Source organism: Nicotiana tomentosiformis, chromosome 1 (genome assembly GCF_000390325.3).
Source record: "Nicotiana tomentosiformis chromosome 1, ASM39032v3, whole genome shotgun sequence".
In the NCBI taxonomy this organism is placed as follows: Eukaryota; Viridiplantae; Streptophyta; class Magnoliopsida; order Solanales; family Solanaceae; genus Nicotiana; species Nicotiana tomentosiformis.
In genome coordinates, this window is record NC_090812.1 from 100,017,718 (window position 1) to 100,037,293 (window position 19,576).

General features: G+C 38.1%; 1 protein-coding gene across 1 annotated transcript; it reads right to left on the reverse strand.

The window, feature by feature from the left end:
• Positions 1-12,189: 12,189 nt before the first annotated feature.
• On the reverse strand, positions 12,190-16,077 carry LOC104120965 (histidine-containing phosphotransfer protein 1-like). The gene is made up of 6 exons (XM_009632847.4): positions 15,879-16,077; positions 15,534-15,664; positions 15,348-15,416; positions 15,007-15,078; positions 13,220-13,292; positions 12,190-12,588 (listed from the first exon to the last, which is right to left on the reverse strand). The coding sequence occupies exons 1-6, from the start codon at positions 15,939-15,941 to the stop codon at positions 12,538-12,540; spliced, it is 459 nt and encodes a 152-aa protein (XP_009631142.1). The 5' UTR covers positions 15,942-16,077; the 3' UTR covers positions 12,190-12,537.
• Positions 16,078-19,576: the final 3,499 nt, after the last annotated feature.

The window sequence follows — 19,576 nt, forward strand, 5'->3', positions numbered from 1 at the left end:
AAAGCCGTTGGATTTTTCTACTTGTTTAACTACGTGTTTATTGTTGTTGATTGAATGACCATCATTTAACTGTGCCTATTTAGTGTGTATATTGCTAGAGAGAGAGAGAGAGAGAGAGAGAGAGAGAGAGAGAGAGAGAGAGAGAGAGAGAGAGAGAGAGAGAGAGAGAGAGAGAGAGAGAGAGTACGCATTTAGGTAGTTGTTGAACAACATCACTCCTAACGTATATGAGAGATCAATACAGAGGGTTTTAATGTGAGATTAGAGATAGCGAAGTCTTGGTGCGATCGTAGTAAGTAGTGAATTAGTGTCAGCTATTGTAGTTCGAGAGAATACGTCTAGTAAATTGTGGTAGTTGCTCGAGAGAGAATTACGACACCTGAAGTACTCACGATCGGTAGAGAATACCTAGGCGAAATTACAGAAGACGTAGCGGAAAGGATTCCAACAATTGGAAAAATCATAATTCTAGCCCTCCTTAGTCTTGTCTCCAATTTCATCTTTGTTAGTTGATAATTTTACTACTTTATAATATTTGTTAGTTAAGTAGTAGATATAAAAATCAAATCTTTATAACTAGAAAATTGTTTGGACTTGTGTTTTTTAGAAATATTGAACAACTGTAGCTAAGTCTTAGTTCTCGGTGGGATTCGACTCCGGACTTGTAAACCGGATTATATTTGTAACGACCGCTTAGTCTTTTTTATAAGGTATAGTTGGCCGTGATCAAAAAGCTCCCTCAAAATTAAAGTTAATGAAGCCTTAATCAATGAGCAAATTCCAAAAAAGCTCAATTCGAAGAATATGCAGATGAAGAAAGACATTTGAACAGTAAAATTTGCTTTGACCCATATTTTTAGTCTCCAGTCTCAATCCTTGCATACAACGGGCAAATGGTTGTAATTCTACTTTCTGAAGAAAGTGTAATCTTCGACTATTTTGCTTATAATTCGAATAACGGCAAATGACCAAATATATTTGTTTGCTTTTCAAAAAATGGTCTAAAAATATCCTTTATTCTACTGTTGAATTATTTATACCCCTGCAGTCATATTTTGGGTTCAAATATACCTCTCATTTAAACGGAGGGACACGTGTCATCGTCCTGTTGGCCAGTTTTAAATATCTCCTAATTAATTAAAAAAACTCATTACCCATACCCGAAAAGCAATTTTCTAAAGGAGTTTTTTTTGGTAAAAACTTAAAAAAACTGAAATTTTTTTTACAAAAAACTGAAAAAAACTGAAAAATATTTTCTAAAATAATATTTTTGTAAAAACTGAAAAAAAAACTGAAAAGCAATTTTCTAAAGTAATGTTTTTGTAAAAACTAGAAAAAAACTGAATGTTTTTTTAATAAAAACTGAAAAAATCGAAAATATTTTTTTCCAGTTTTTAGAAAAATATTGTTTTAAAAAAACTGAAAAGCAATTTTCTAAAGCAATATTTTTGTAAAAATTGAAAAAATAAATATTTTCTTTTTTTCAGTTTTTTCCAGTTTTTAATTGCTTTAGAAAATTATTTTTCAGTTTTTACAAAAATATTATTTTAGAAAATACTTTTCTAAACTAGAAAAAAAATATTTTCGCTTTTTTTCAGTTTTTAGTAATTTTTTTTTAGTTTTTTCCAGTTTTTACATTAAAAATTGCTTTAGAAAATTATTTTTCGAGTATGGTAACGAGTCTTTTTAATTAATTAGGAGATATTTAGAATTGACCAACAGGATAATGACATGTGTCCCTCCGTTTAAATTAGGGGTATATTTGAACCCAAAGTATGACTGTAAAGATATAAATAACTCAATAATATAACGGATGATATTATTAGATCATTTTTAAAAGAACAGGTATATTTGGACCTTCTCCCTTCAAAGAAACATGCCTAAAAGAAGTTTTCGTTCAAAAGTTATAAAAACTGCCCAGCCATAGATGTACACATGACAAAAATGAGTTTTAAAAAATGTCTTGAGATCTGCACTTGCTCCAAGTGTGGTAATGAAATAAGGAAACAAATGTTAATTTAATTTTTATCGATTAATTTAATTTACCTCACAATCTTGGTATAGTCGTAAACAATTAATTATTTGTAGTGGGTGAAGTGGAGAACAATAAAGAAAATGAAGAGATGAATCGGAAAGTGAGAGTACGTCCAGAATTAGGGAGAGAATGATGACGAAGGCGGGGAGTGGGGTCCAGGGCTCCATGTGTCAAACGATAAATAGCCTCACTCAAGTATGATGTAGCATGTCTCACACATTGTAAAATTTCTCCAAAAGCATCATTCATCACTTTCTACCTTAGGTTCCATCATAGACGAATATATAATAGTCCAAATCCAAATACATACACCAAAATTCATTTTAACTTTTTCTTCAAATTATCAGACTTTATCCTACTAAGCAAAAAGCGAACATCAAAATTTAGTGCCATCTGTGAACTAACCAGTGACCCTGGAAATTAAAGAGGGATTATTGTACGGAAAATGTCCAAATATACCTTTGTATTTTCGAAAATAGTTTAAGAATACCACTCGTTATACTATTGAGTTATCTATACCTCTATAGTCATACCTTGGGTTCAAATATACCCCTCATTTAAACGGAAGTACACGTGTCATCGTCTTATTGGTCAATTCTAAATATCTCCTAATTAATTAAAAATACCCGTTATCCATCCTCGAAAAATAATTTTATAAAGCAATTTTTTTTTTTTTTTGTAAAAACTGAAAAAAACTGATTTTTTTTTTACTAAAAACTGAAAAAAATGAAAATATTTTTTTTTTCATTTTTTACAAAAAAATCTGCTTTAAAAAAAACTGAAAAAAAACTTTCTAAAATAATGTTTTTGTAAAAACTGAAAAATAATTTTCTAAAGCAATTAAAAACGGGAAAAAACTTATTTCTTTTTACTAAAAACTGAAAAAATCGAAAATATTTTTTTTCAATTTTTAGAAAAACATTGCTTTAAAAAAAATAAAAAATAATTTCTAAAGAAATTTATTTTGTAAAAACTGAAAATTAATTTTCTAAAGCAATATTTTTGTAAAAACTGAAAAAAAAAACAAATATTTTCTTTTTTTTTCAGTTTTTAGTTAAAAAAATCAGTTTTTTTCAGTTTTTAATTGCTTTAGAAAATTATTTTTCAGTTTTGTTATCCAGTTTTTACAAAAACATTGTTTTAAAAAATATTTTTCAGTTTTTGTTTTAAGCAGATGTTTTTGTAAAAAATGAAAAAATATATATTTTCTTTTTTTCAGTGTTTAGTAAAAACAAAAATCAGTTTTTTCCAGTTTTTACAAAAATAAAATTATTTTTTGGGTATGGATAATGGGTATTTTTAATTAATTAGGAGATATTTAGAATTGACCAATAAGACGATGACACGTGTCCCTCCATTTAAATGATGAGTATATTTGACTCAAAGTATGACTGCATGAGTATAGATAACTCAATAATATAACGAGGGGTATTCTTAGACCATTTTCGAAAGCATATGGGTATATTTGGACCTTCTCCCATTATTGTATTGGCCTTTTTTATTGCGTCTTATCTTACACTAAAACTAGTGGCGCACTAGTTGCCCGTGCATATTTTTAAATTTGACCTTATAGCACGGAATTGAAGAAACAAGAGATACTGAGATTTAAAAATAAAAGAATCGCAACTTTAGAGGTAATTTTGAATTAATAACAAGGAGAGACTGCGAAACTGATATAATTACTTAATGGTATTGGGATTATATTGCGATTTGACAACTAATTAAGTCAACAAAACTCGAGTCCTTAGCCACCTTTTTTTTTTGCTTATTTAAGAGAAAGTTAGGCCATCGAACACTATGTAAAATTTTCTTCTAAACCACTTGCACCATGTGTCTCAAAGATCATTTAGGGTGTGTTTGACAAATGTTTTCCCATTTTTCATTTTCCTAGATATTACATTTTCCTGAAATTGGAGGAAAATGACTTCCCTAAAAAAAAAATTAGGAAACATTTTCTAAAAATTCCACCTATCCTCACATCTAACCCCAACCCCTTCCAACTTTAATTTTCTGTTTTTTTTCTTTTTTCTGCGCTACCCACCCCACCCCACATTCCAATCCCCCCTCCCCCCTCCCCCCCCCCCACAATTTGTTTTTCTTTTATATTTTCAGTTCTTTCATTTTTCAGTTTACAGGTTCAAAATTTTACGAGTTCCAAAGTTATGAGTTCGGAGGTTTATGTGTTTGGAAGCTTGCGGGTTTAGAAATTATAGAGTTTACGAGTTCGAAAGTTTAGCGGTTCAGAAGTTTATGAAATTTGTGGGTTCGAAAGGTTGTTGGCTCGAAAGTTTATGGCTTCATGTTTATTGTATCTAAATTATTGATGAATACTCTTGAGAAGTTATTTTCCTTAATTGGCATACCAAATACCGGAAAATGAATAAGATTACTACTTGTTTTCTAAGAAAATATTTTCCGTTATACCAAACACACCCTTAATGATGATTTCATAAATAACCCGATATGCCCTGTATTAAAATGGTTACTAACGTGATATAAGACAAGTGTTATGATGCCTTAATTTATCAGTAATGGGTTCATATCTGCACTGATGGTTACACCAACCAATATGTGTTTAAAAAAACTTATATCATTTAACCATGATAAATTATTCTAACACCTTGTTCGTATTATATTATAGAAAGAAGAGTGAGGGGAAAAGGATCGTACAACAATTTGGTTTCGAGTTTCCTTGTATTGGAGCTGTAGTTTAAGGAAGTATAACTGTATACGGTCGAAATAGATTTCGATCTTCGTACATTTGATCGAGTTCGAATGGTAAGTGATCGAAGTGAGAGCTCGAGACGAGTTCCGAGGATAGTACAAATAAGCCTCGAGCTCCAAGACCGATCGAGGAATCGGCTCGGTATCATTATCAAGCCCATGACCAAATCGAACCGCAAGGCAACGAGAATATTGTCGGAGATGCACAGACCGATTGGCACTCACCCCGAATATCGAACTTGAACTCAAGGCCGAGGGCTCGACCCAATACCGAGCTCGAGCCAGTATCGAGCTCGCAGACAGGAGTCGTTGCAACCGCACTAGGGGAGAGAATCTTGGGAGGAATCGAGAAAGAGACAATTCATCATAGATTCTCCATTATATATTTATTATTATAAATAAAGTAAGATCCCTCTACTATAAAGGGGAAAATCATTGTAAGCACAAGGGAGATTCACACATTGTAACAAAATATTTTCTTCTCATATTGAAAGATATCCTTTTGTGTTTATTTTCATTTATCTTATTCGTTCTTCTTCTCACTATTCTCATTCTCATAGTCAAGAATACATGTATTTCTATTTCTCTATACGATTTGTATCAAATTATATCGCATATCCTTAGAACCATACACAAATTTAACTCTATTCAATTTTTCGGATAAACAGTTTGGCGCCCACCGTGGGGCTAAGGATAACAATGGTTATTTGATACGAATCTGAAAAAACACGCCATTATGTTTTGCGCGTGTTTTCGAAAATATCTTGAATTTTGGATTAGCTATGACTAACCACCAATCAAATGGCTTCACCAATCGACAACGAAGCCGGCCTTCAAGACGAAAATAACAACTCGATACCCAGTACTGAAAGACCATTTGTAAACGCCATTGGAGCTCAAATCCGAGCGCGAATAGATATCAATTCGCATGTAGCCATTGAGGTGAACCTACATGCTGAACCCGAGAATAGCATCCATGGTGGTACTCGATCCGTAGCTCGAGACACCAAAAATGTGGAGGAGATCGGAGTCAGCTTACGGATGATCTTCGAGATGTTACAAGCCCAGCAAATAGCGATAGATCAGTTGCAGATCCAAACTCAGGTACAAAGCAGGCCGGAGCCCAATCCGCTTCGAGAAATCACCCACAGAACGGAGCCAGCCATAGTAAAGTCAAATGAGCAAGAATCGGGGACTACTCCCGAAATTGCTAAATTGCTCGAGGAACTCGCAAAGCGAGTCGAAGCCAATGATAAAAAAGTAGAAACATATAACTCTAGGGTCGATCAGATCCCGGGAGCTCCACCAATGATAAAAGGGTTGGATTCCAAAAAATTCGTGCAAAAACCTTTTTCCTCGAGCGCGGCCCCAAAACCAATCCCCAAGAAATTTCGTATGCCCAAAATTCCCAAATATAACGGAACGACCGACCCTAACGAGCATATCACTTCTTACACGTGTGCCATCGAGGATAATGATTTGGAAGATGATGAGATTGAATCCGTATTATTAAAAAAAATTCGGTGAAACCCTGTCAAAGGGGGCAATGGTATGGTATCATAATTTACCATCTAACTCTATTGATTCTTTTGCTATGCTTGCAGATTGTTTCGTAAAAGCACATGCCAGAGCAATAAAGATCGAGACCATAAAGTCGGACATGTTCAAAGTAACACAAAAGGATAACGAGATGCTAAGGGAGTTCATATCTCGTTTTCAAATGGAATGAATGGATCTGCCACCAGTCACAGATGATTGGGATGTTCAAGCTTTCACTCAAGGTCTGAACGAGCGAAGCTCGATGGCTTCATGGCGGCTGAAGCATAATCTGATCGAATACCCAGCTATTAGTTGGACCGATGTGCACAATCTATATCAATCCAAAATAAGAGTCGAAGATGACCAATTGATTTCTAGGTCTAAAAGAACTACCAAGCAAAAGTCGACCAGAGATCGATACCGGCCGTATAGCGGAAATCCCACAAGCCCGGTCTGATAAAATGGTAATCAACTACCAAGCAATTGGAACGTGTAATGCCTAAAACGATACTACTGCTGAGTATCCGAGGACTCTTTACAATCAACCTCGAATACTCGGGGGGCTCTATCATGGAATGTATCTGTGACGATTATCAAGTTCGGCGCAAAGGAAGTTACTTCGTTATTTCATGACAAACAATGTATCGACAGGAAACGTTGTAAGAGTCAAATGGTCAAAACGAACCATGCTCATGTAGTTGGCCCGAGTCCTGACGCAAAAAATGAACAGATGTAAAATGACTTGCAAAGAAATCTCTCTTCTTTACCGATATCTTATATCCAAGATTCATTATGCAAACATGATCGAGCTCGAGCAAGCACTCACTCGATCACTAAGCCTACGGGCTACTTTTATTTCGAGTTCGAGCAAGAACTCACTCGACCATTGCACCTACGGGCTACATTACTTCGAGTTTGAATCATTCACTCGGCTACTAAGCTTACGGGCTACTTTTATTTCGAGTTCGAGCAAGCACTCACTCGACCATTACACCTACGGGCTACGTTACTTCGAGTTCGAATCATTCACTCGACTACTAAGCTTACGGGCTACTTTTATTTCGAGTTCGAGCAAGCACTCACTCGACCATTACGCCTACGGGCTATGTTACTTCGAGTTCGAATCATTCACTCGACTACTAAGCCTACGGGCTACTTTTATTTCAAGTTCGAGCAAGCACTCACTCGACCATGCCTACGGGCTATATTATTTCGAGTTTGAATCATTCACTTGACTACTAAGCCTACGGGGTACTTTTATTTCGAGTTCGAGAAAGCACTCACTCGACCATTATGCCTACGAGATACATTACTTTGAGTTTGAATCATTCACTCGACTACTAAGCCTACGGGCTACTTTTATTTCGAGTTCGAGCAAGCACTCACTCGACCATTATGCCTACGGGCTACATTACTTCGAGTTCGAATCATTCACTCGACTACTAAGCCTACGGGCTACTTTTATTTCGAGTTCGAGTAAGCACCCAATCGACCATTATGCCTACAGGCTACATTACTTCGAGTTTAAATCATTCACTCGACTACTAAGCCTACAGGCTACTTTTATTTCGAGTTCGAGCAAGCACTCACTCGACTATTACACCTACAGAATCACTCACTCAATTATTAAAGCCTAAGGGCTATCTTACTTCGAGTTCGAGCATTCACTCACTCGATCATAAAAGTCTACGGGCTAATATATTTTGAGTTCGAGTTCGAAACAATCACTCACTCAATTATCAAAGCCTAAGGGCTATCTTATTTCGAGCTCGAGCAAAAACTCACTCGGCCATAAAGGCTACGAAGTCCGAATTCGATGAAATCACCTAAATCCTCATGAAAACATCCGCAAGGAATGAATGAAATCTTCACGAAGAAAGTCAGTAAAAGAAAAGGATATTTGTATAGATATACAAAGATGGTTTACATAAATAAATGCAACATAGAAGAAGCTAATGGCTAAGCTTCTGGGTTATTATCGAGAGCAGTCTTTTCTCCACCGGGCTCCCCCCATCTCCGGACCCGCTCTTGCTACCGTCATCATCACCATCATCATCATCATCGCCATCAGAAGCCAAGGCTTCAACATCAGCTTCGAGTTCTTTAGCCCTTTTTATCTCTTCAGCAAGGTCGAAACCTCGAGCGTGTATCTCCTCGAGGGTCTCTCTCCGAGACCGACACTTAGCAAGTTCGGCAACCCAATGTGCTCGAGTATCGGCAGTATCCGCTGCCTCTCTTGCCTCCATTTGAGCAGCCTTGGCATCGGCCCGATACACGGTAATAGACTTGTCCGCCATGACTTTCGACGACTCAACCTCCGCCTTGGCCTCAGCAAGCCTTGTTTCAAGCTCCTCGATCCTCTTGGACTAAGCCGAACCTTTTTGCTTGACGCTTCGAAGCTGAACATCGGCCGATAATAATTTGGCCAAGATGGTTTCTTTTTCTACAGCCAGGCGGTTGATAGTCTCCTTCCACCGGTCACATTCGGCGTTGATTTGATCGACTTCTTCCCGAAGCAACCCGATCTTTTCTACCTTTTGCTGCAGCTGAGATAACGAAGGGTTAGCTTCTACAGTTGGGTTAAACCTATACTCTAACAGAACGAGGCTCACCTGCTTATCTAGTTCGGCCTCTTCTTCACGAGCCTTAGCCAAATCTGCTTGGAGGTCCTTTATAACCTCGTCCTTTTGGCTGCAAAGAAGCCGCAGAGCATCTCTCTCCCCCGAGACCTTCTGAAGCTCGACCTCAAACTGGCTAAGGTCGACTCGAAACCTGCTAATGGCCTGCACAGTATGGAAAAAACACAAGTCAAGTTTAGAAAAGAATGAAGAAACCAAGCATAGTAAAATTATTACCTAAGAAATGAAATGTTGGGCCTCTTCTAGGAGAAGAGAAGCGTCACTAATATCGGAGGCATCATCGACTCCAGTAAAGCAATCCCGAAAGGGTCCCCGACACTGGAGCCTCCACCCATATCGGGGGTCTTCAATTCTCGAGCTTCCTTTAACGCCTCCTCAGAAAAGGTCGGAAGAGAAGGAAAATGACCCACTATCATAGTCCCAAGCGAATCGCTCGTGACGCTCTGATCAAGACTTAGGGTATCGGAACCGACCCCGACCGGTATAGCCGTCATCGGCTCAGAAGGTCTGGCGACCTCGATAGCTTTTGCAGATCAGACCACCAAAGTCGAAGCATCATCATCTTCTTCTTCTTTTTCTTCTTCTTCTTCTTCTTCTTCTTCTCTCAGTCGTTGGACCGAGTCCGTCGAAAGAGCAATTGTCTTCCTCCTCACCCTTCGAGTTTTGGGCTTGGGGTCCTCTGACCGAGAGACAGCTTTTCGCTTCTTATATTTCCCCGGTTCCGGGACCGGGGACTTAGTTCCTTCCTCACCACTCGAAGGCCTCAAAACGACATCCTTGGTTATACCTGCATGAAAGGAAATCAGTAACGAATGGAGCAAAAAAAACATTTCGAAGAACATAAGAAGTGACCCTTACCGTGATTCTTGGCCTCCCATCTACCTTTTGCCAAATCACGCTAAGCGCGTTCGGTATAAGAGAAAGTCGAGGCTAGCTTCCGAACACAATCCTCGAGGTCGGGTACCACTTGTGGCATCCAAGGGGCAGCTGCATATTAGAGAAAGATATCAGATAGAATTAGAGAAAGATATGAAAAGCAACGCCTTATGAAAACCACTTACGGGCGAAATTCCATTCCCCGGGGAACGACATCTTCTCTTCCGGAATGAGGTCACGGGTCCTCACCCGAATATAACGGCCCATCCAACCCCGATCCTTGTCTTTGTCGATGCTCGACATTAAAGCTTTCGATCCCCAACGATGAAGCCTGATTAGTCCTCGAAATATTTGAGGCCGATACAATCGTATGAGGTAATTTAGGATGAAATCCAGCCCCCCGGCCTTGTTGGAGAAGAAGCGAAGTAAGGTTACTGTGCGCCATAGAGAAGGATGAATTTGACCGAGGGTGACCTGATATCTTTTGCAAAAATCAATGATCACTAGGTCGACCGGACCCAACGTGAAGGGGTAAGTATAAATACTTAAAAACCCCTCCATATGAGTGATGGCGCTCTCTTCGGGAGAGGGAATTTGCAACACAACCTCGGGACCCCAGTTGCAGTCTTTTCTCACAACCTCGAGATGGCCCTCTGTTATCGAGCACATGTACATCGACACATGCTCACATCGGCCCGGAACCGACGAAGAATTTTCAACCTTAAAATCGATCTTCAGAGTACACGGGCCAGGAACATACTCATGGGGAGGCGGCTCCACCGATGCCTTGTCGCCGGACGACCATGAAGAGGAAGCTTTCTCCTTCTGAGGTACGATTTTTTGAAGTTTTTGCCATTGATGTAAGAGAAAGAAAAGCAAAGGAAGATGAAAGGTTGATGGTGCCAAACGCTGACGAAGGTGGCTCTACAAGCGGCGAAATAGAGGCAGAAAGAGTAAGAAAATTTGGGAGATTGAAGATGTAAAAGTGGTAAATGATAAATGGAAGGGTTATTTATAGGTTTAAACCGTGGCGGTTCAGTATCAGCGGTGGTCGACCACCGTCTGACATGCATTAAATACCTTGAAAGACTAAATCGACGGGATAGCTATGACATACGTCACGATCGAGCCCAGTGAAAACTTCAGCTTATAATCCGATTGAGCCATCGAAAATCATATCGCTTCTCACCACATTCTTCCTGAGAAACGAGGGGACTATCTGTATACGGTCGAAATAGATTTCGGCCTCCGTACGTTTGATCGAGTTCTAATGGTAAGCGATCGAAGTGAGAGCTCGAGACGTGTTCCGAGGATAGTACAAACAAGCCTCGAGCTCCAAGACCGATCGAGGAGTCGGCTCGGTATCATTATCAAGCCCATGACCAAATCGAACCGCAAGGCAACGAGAAGGTTGTCGGAGATGCATAGACCGATTGGCACTCACCCCGAATGTCGAACTCGAACTCAAGGCCGAGGGCTCGACCCAATACCGAGCTCGAGCCAGTATCGAGCTCGCAAACAGGAGTCGTTGCAACCGCACTAGAGCAGAGAATCTTGGCAGGAATCAAGGAAGAGACAATTCATCATGGGTTCTCCACTATATATTTTTTATTATAAATAAAGTAAGATCCCTCTACTATAAAGGGGAGAATCATTGTAAGCACAAGGGAGGTTCACACATTGTAACAAAATATTTTCTTCTCATATTGAAAGATATCCTCTTGTGTTTATTTTCATTTATCTTATTCGTTTTTCTTCTCACTATTCTCATTCTCATAGTCAAGAATACATGTATTTATATTTCTCTATACGATTTGTATCAAATTATATCACATATCCTTAGAACCATACACAAATTTAATTCTATTCAATTTTTCGGTAAATAATAACCAATGCAGTTTACGCCTCAGCAAACTCTTCCCTATCTTTTGAACAATAAATTATTACGCTATCACACAATTTGTTCACAAAATAATTTGATGGCAGTGCTACAAGCCAAAGTATATGTTTACTTCTTGCAATTCAAAATCTAATGATCACAGATGTCCTTGCTCGGACTCTTACGCCTACTCTGCTTCCATACTATCAATCAAAAGACTTAATGAAAGAGTGAAGAAAATTTTGTTGCCTATGTAAGAAAGTAGAAAACCATTCGCATAACAATTAGTAATCTCTCCGTCTAATTTATATTTCACTCTTTCCATTTTGGGACGTCTTAGAATATCTGACACCATTTTATTCCTGTTTAACTTTCCATACAAATTTGTCAAACTGCTCAAATGTTAAACTTTTACGTGCTATACACAGGTTGCTTGGCTCGTAAACAAGAGTCCACATTCTCACAAAAAAGAGAGGACAAATTACAAAAAGCATCAATTTGGGCATCAAACACAATCCTCCTATATTTATAATGCTTACAAGATTGTCATCTCAAGTTCTACAAATGCCTAATAATGGCTTTAAACAATCACCCGGCACACGAATTATGATTAATATTGAGTTTATAAAACAAAGAAATACAAGTCGAAAATAAGATAGAACGATAAGCCTATAAAAAATGAAGCAACAAAGATGGTAAAATATGTTACACATGAAATTCTTTCGACCTTAAACAATTAGAACCTAGGGAGTCAAAGCAGCTCATGAAACATCTTGAAAAACTCTGCAGCAGCAAAACCCCCTACTTTATTTTTTGTTCTCGCCTTGTGTTAATGTTATTAGCACCTAAGACAGGACAGGAACTGTACCACCAGCTGCCAAGATTTGTTGCTCCAGCTGCATTGTCAAAACAAGACAGATTAGATCAAATTCTTGAGCTGATTTTGCAGACTTTCGGATGCTGAGATCCTTTTTTACTTTAGAAAGAATTATTTATCTATATTGGTCCATGTCTTTGATTATCTAAGAAAGTCAAAGATAATGTGAAAGCTTAAGTTGATTTCAAACATTATTGGACTTTAGGGAATTAAAAATGCTTTTACCTTTGACGCCAGAATATTATATTCAACTGCTTAATGAAGGTGACAAGAAGACATTACCAACCAGTTGGAAGCAAGAACTTAGAAAGATGCCTCATTAGGAGAATCAAGGATTCAAAAAATAAAAGGAAAAGAAATGGTGAGGCTGATGTGTTATTTGGTTGCCAAATACAGCGCCTTAAGTTAAATTAGAACCTTGCTTATCGAATTCCAGAGTGAAAGCACATGTTGAGTCAACTAAAACATGAAGATGTTATTTGTGAAACTGACAAGTCGATGGTTAAACATAGGGGAAACCTAGCAATATAATCAGTGAGACACACCACACTTCTAGTATTATTATCACAATCCAGATAGTATATTTTTTTTTTTGTTTGAGAAGGAAAAAAGAGCTTCAGATAGCTTTGCGTTCTTAGTGGAGTACTTACCCTAAACAAAGTTTCAAGTTTATTCTTCACAAGAAAATATTCATGTTTCGCATGCTGCAGACATTGCACACACCTGCACCAGAAAAATGAAAAAGACAGTAAAAACCTTAGTTATTCCAGAAGTACAGAATTGTTAGCTATCATGGTCTGAAACACAATCTTGAAAATCAAATTCAGACTTCCAATTACAATCACAAGATAAAATGAATACGTGAACCCAACTAAAGCAAGATAAGAATGGAGCCAAGATAAGAATGGAGCCAGTCATTTATGCCAACTATGCAAATACGTATGTCAAACTTAAACAGGACTTACCAATTTTATGTTTTATGTTATTTCATAGAGTTTCAAAGTTATTACGAGGGAACACAAAGTTAAACTAATGTTTGAAGAAACCCAGCAACACCACTAATATGGTCCAATACAGGTACTTTCACTAATTTCTTCCAATATAATACCGAGCATACTAAGAGAGATACCAGTTTCTGGAAATGCTACCTAAATTGATTAGCTTTCCAAGAATGACATAGATTATGCAATTTAATGCTTCAATCTAGCTGACATATCCTGTTAAACCATGGTGTGAAGAAGATTATAATAATCCCAAGAAAACACTGCACGCTTGTCTTGAGCAAACGTGAACTAAAAGAAAGTTTAATTGTTGCCTTTTTCAAATTTAGCGGAGATTTTTTCCATAATGGTGTCCTCTTTATGGGTTTTGGGGTGGTGGTGGTGGTTGGGGGGGGGGGGGGGGGGGGGAGGAACGGACCTATAACGAAAATGCTGGTGTAGTATGATAATTCAGAAATTTTTGAAATCTTTGGCAGTCCAAAGATACTTGAAGAAACTTAAGATATAACCAAGGACTGGTTTAACACTCTCATTTATCTTTTAAAGCTAGAGATAAATCCTCTTTCGAGTCCAAGTAGAAAAAGTAAGCAAACAAATACATAAAATAAAGGATTTAGAGGGGACGAAGTTCGTCATTTTCTATGCATGCATGAGTGTGTGCAAGCACAATACAGATGGCCCAAGGAATGGAACAGGAAACACGAAGTGAGAAGAACTGTTTCTACAGAACTCCCAAATGGTGCCCATCCTATTATGCATTGTTATAGCGACATGGTTAAATTTGTTAAACAGAAAGAGGAAGCAAGAAAGAGTTTCATTAGGGGGGGGGGGGATGCGGCAAAGAAGGGTTATTTGCTATTATGATGTGGCAGATATGTATGACAAAGCAAATAATGTCCAAATAGATCAATGACAAGTCTATAAGCATATCTTTCGCATACAACTAAGATATACACCATATCGCCATACGTAAATCTCATACCACCTCCACCCCATTTTACATGACCTAGTCAAGTTTACAAAGATCAACTTGATTTTTATATTAAAATTTATATATACAGAAATTATATGGGAATCATGATGACCACAAATTACTTAAACTGAAAATAGAATATATATTGAAAAGGCCACCATCCAAGAAGAATGTATTGAGTCTCTCAATATGTAACTAAGTACGGACTCCGGATGAACAACTGATCACTGTGATGGAAGGTAGGATAGTCATGGATGTTGTCACTACGCCATAAAATAAAGTAGTGACTACGAGCGCATAACTACAATTGCCAACAAAGTACATGGTAGACTACACAATTTTATCCTCCAAAGAACTCCTTTACTAAATCAAGCAGCCATGCATTTTTGGAGTATGACTTTTCTCGGAATCCAACTCTGTGAAGGAAAGAATTACACTTATAAGAGCATAAAACAAAACTCACCCTTCAAGATTCTTCTCTTCACAAAAATTTCTGAAAGCAACACAAGCATTCTTTACTCTTTGTGCACCTATGCTGCAAAGCAAAAATAGGGCTTCTAATCAAACAATGAGCTAGAGATACCACCGACCTACCTGACAGAACTTACACAAAATTCCAAACATAAATAAATTTAAATGGAAAAGCAGAATCCTAGGTCTATCCTTGACTGAATTAAAGTTTTTAGCTTTTAGCTATCTATTACTTGTCCACATAGACGGAAATAACCAAATTGAATGGTTAAGCATCAATTGAAGCCAGTTTACTATATAGCAAATAGTCCTACCAATATAGAATTAAGATACCTGGAACTGCTACCCTTAAATTGGTGTACATGAGCATCAACCTGCTTAAAATCCACTACCTGCTGCTGCCTGTATAATTAGAATTACAAACCTATTCAGCCAACTCTTTAAAAATTCAACTAAACAAAGAAAAGGCAAGCTAACCTAGAATAATCATAAGAAAAAACTACTACTACTACAACTCACAGAGCCATGGCCAGGTTGTTGAGAAGTTTTTCGGAATCGTCAAAGAAAAGGGACACCACTTCAACCACAAAATCAGGGTTGCTCTCATCTTGCAGTTTCTGAAGCTGAAGAAACTGATCATCCAAGAATCCCTTTTGTGTTTCGAACAGCGAAAAAAACCCTCATCAGAAATAGCCTCAAACCAAGATATACCCAAATCAAAACAAACATGAAAAGGGGGGATGAAGAAGATAAAGACTGCGTCTTTTGAACTTTGTTTACTGAATTACCCAAAAAAAGGGGGAAAAGAGATAAAAATTGCATCTTTTTTCAGGGGTTAAACTTTCTTGAAGACTACAAGCTTACCTCACGATAGAGAGATCGCATGAACTCCATAAACTGGTTCTGCAACTTCCCTACAATTTCCATGATTTTGGTGTTGGGGGGGGGGGTTCTTCTTCTAACTTTTTAGACTCTTCTAATCACTGATTTTGGACTTTTGGGTGGACTTGAAAATAAGCAGATCTCACAGATAGTATGGATGTAGATAGTATATGTTTTACTTATAGTAAGTAAGGCTTGTAATGAGTTTGTTGTGAGATGAGGAAGACATTGAAAAGGACCATATGGTACGAATCAATCTGGTGTTATTAATCTTGAATTGACTTCCCCCGTAACTAACGCACATTTATTCATTAAAATAAACAAAAATGTCACGTCTGGCTGTATCTTGGAAATACAAAATGTCCCAGTTGCACCTTTTTTGTCTTACATTCTATATTCGCAAAAAGAAAGAAGAAAAAAAGATGATCATATTTTTCTTCTTAATATATTAGCGCAAGAAGTTAACCACATACATATAAATCATACTATCTTTGATCCAAAGTGTGTTCATTGGATCACACTCTTGGATGTTGACTAAATTACTTTTTTTTTAATCTAGTAAATGTAAATAGCATAAGACTTTTAAAAAATTGTAAAGGTATGGGGGGATTTAATACCTTCTTCATTTCCCAATATTTAATTTGGAAAATATTGGCTAAAATGGCATATAAAATGAACTCTGTCAACCAAGGGGTATCAATCAAACACTCTTTCGCCGGAAAGTTGCTTTGTATTGCTAGATAAAAATAATTATTTTATGTATATATACTATAGATTGATACTTCTTAGTGAAAATTTTAACTCCGACACTATCGAAGAAAGTATAAAGATTGAAATAGCTAATCCGTCACTAATATAGAGTAGTGAGGTAATAATTTTGTTGTTGTATACTATAACAGATCAAATTATTTGTTTTATTAAATTAAAGATTCTTAGTCAAAGTGAAACTATGAAATTGCAACGCAAGAGTAGTATAGCTCAGCTCTATTTTTCGTCATTTAGTATTTGTTTTTCTTTAAATGAGTCACTTTTATTCTTTTCGTAAAAGTGAAGCTTTGAAAAACTTTGAGATTTTCTGTAAAAGAGTTGAAAGAGAAAAATTGTATCTCATTACAACATCCAAAGTGACCATGGAGAAGAATTCGAAAGCATGAATGATCAAGGATATACCTACAATTTTTTAGCTCCAAGATCACCTTAATGGAATGGAGTAGTTGAGCGAAAAGATCGAACTTTTCAAGATATGGCTAGAACAATGATATTAGAACATTCCCTGCCAAATCACTTTTGGACAGAGGCAGTAAGCACAACCTGCCACATTCTCAACAGATGTCTTATAAGACCTATTTTGAAAACAACTTCATATGAATTATGGAAAGAGAAACGGCCCAACATAGACTACTTTCATCCATTTGGCAGTAAGTGTTTCATTCACAATAACGGTAAGGACAATCTTGAAAAATTTAATCCAAGGAGTGACTAAGGTATCTTTCTGGGTTATTCTATCAATAGTAGATCTTTTCGAGTTTATAATAAACATACTTTATCTGTAGAGCTGTTTTTGGGATTTGAAGATTTTATTTTCAAAATAAGCTAAAAATAGTTAAAATCTATAAATAAACAAATATTATTGAAAATAAAATCTCAATTTTTTTATGGCCAAATGGGAGCTAAGTATTCCCTTTCATCATCAACAAGTCAAAACCAAAATCGATATCCCTATCGAGCAGCATGCCAGGAAGATCCGCTGGAAATACATCTGGAAAGTCTCTCACTATCGGAACTGACTCAACGGTAAGAGTATCAGCACTGACATCTCTCGCAAAGGCTAGATAAGCATCACACCCCTTTTCAACCATCTGCTGAGCCTTTTGAAATGACACAACCCTGCTAGGAACATAATCCAATGCACCTCTCTACTCTAACTATGGCAAACCTGGCATAGCTAATATCACAGTCTTGGCGTGACTATCTAGAATAACATGATAGGGCGACAACCAGTCCATGCCCAAGATAACATCAAAGTCTACCATACTAAGTAACAAAAAATTAACTCTCGTCTCAAAATCACTAATAACAACTAAACACGGCCGATACACATGGTCCACAATAATAGAATCTCTCACAGGTGTGGACACATAAACAAGAGAACTCAAAGAATCATGAGATATATCCAAATACGAAGCAAAGTAAGATGACACATATGAATAAGTGGATCCCGGATCAAATAAGATTGATGCATCTCTATGGAAAACCAGAACCATACCTGTAATGACTGTGTCTGAAGCAACTGCCTTCGTCCTACCCGGAAAAGCATAGAATCTGGTCTAGTCTCCCCCTCTAGGGCGACATCTACTCGCCCGTCCCCCACCCCTAACTGGATGTGCGGGTAGAGCGGCAACTAGGGCAACAACCACGGCCTGAGAAGTCTGTAGACCTAACTGAATCTATGGATCCTGAGTAATCTATGAAGGTGCACCCCTCTTGAATCTGGGGGAGTCTCTAACCATGTGACATGTATCACCACACTCAAAGCAAGCTCTCGATGGGCATGACTTCTAGGACTGGCTCGGTCCTGGTCAGCTAGATTGATCGCTAAAGGCACCTCGTGCAAGAGGTGCACTAGAAATGGTTGAGCAAAGTGTGCAACATGAGACTTCGGAATAACCATAGCACCACTAAAAGCTAGAAGTGTCGAGGGAACTGGACGACTCACATGGCCTCTACCATGATGGGATGTAATTGCGGCGTGGACACCACTAAATCCTCCAGTATCTCGAGGCCTTTTGGCATCTCTGTCCTCTCTCTCACAGCCCCGCATACCCTTCAATCTCCGTTCAATCTCAATCACCTGCTGATATGGGGTATCTGTCTCTAACTCTCGAGTCGTGCTGAATCTACTACCATAGTTGAGCCACTCGATAAATAGACAGACTAACTCTCTAACTATAGAAACCAAAACGGGTGCATGTAGTCTAGAAAAATTACTAAATCGAACAACATACTCTGACACTACCATAGTACCCTAGCACAGCTATTTTAACTCCGCGTGCCATGCATCCCTAAGGGTCTGAAGAACAAACTCTCTTAAGAACAACTCTAAAAATTGAGTCCATGTAAGTGAAGTTGCATCGGCTAGGCTACCCTTATCGTAAACCCGCCACCACTGATATGCTGCAGCCGACAGCTGGAATGCACTAAAAGCAACCCCACTAGTCTCCACAATACCCATAGTACGGAGAATACGGCAGCACTCATCTAGAAAACCATGTGCATCCTCTGAAACCAAACCACTAAAATTAGAAGGGTTATACTTCTTGAACCTATCAAGTCTAAGCTCCTCCTCCTCAGATGTTGCTGCCCTAACCGCAGGCTGAACCGAAATAATAAGTTGTGTTGGTATAACCTCTAGGACCTGATCAACATGGACACACTGCTCTAGGGTACGGACCGTGGGAGTCTAAGCTCCTACCCCAGCTTGAGATGTGGCTGGTGCAAGTGGAATTAACCCCGCTTGAGCTAAGGTGTCGAACATGCTCAAGAACTGTGTGAGGGTCTCCCGAAGTGCAGGGGTCGCAACAGGCACCTCGGGTGCCTGCCCCCCAACCGGAGCTACTGGCGGCTCCGTTGTCACAGCTTAGGCAGGTGCTCTAGCTGCACCATGTACCCCTCTTTGGCCT

What these genes read in the sequence shown, in the direction of transcription:
- LOC104120965 (XM_009632847.4), bottom strand. Translation starts at nt 15,941, where the DNA reads ATGGAAATTGTAGGGAAGTTGCAGAACCAGTTTATGGAGTTCATGCGA. An exon ending in TTTAAGGGTAGCAGTTCCAG is followed by an intron (nt 15,079 to 15,347) that starts GTATCTTAATTC and finishes TTTGCTTTGCAG; the next exon opens with CATAGGTGCACAAAGAGTAA. An exon ending in AACTTGAAACTTTGTTTAGG is followed by an intron (nt 12,589 to 13,219) that starts GTAAGTACTCCA and finishes TTGACAATGCAG; the next exon opens with CTGGAGCAACAAATCTTGGC.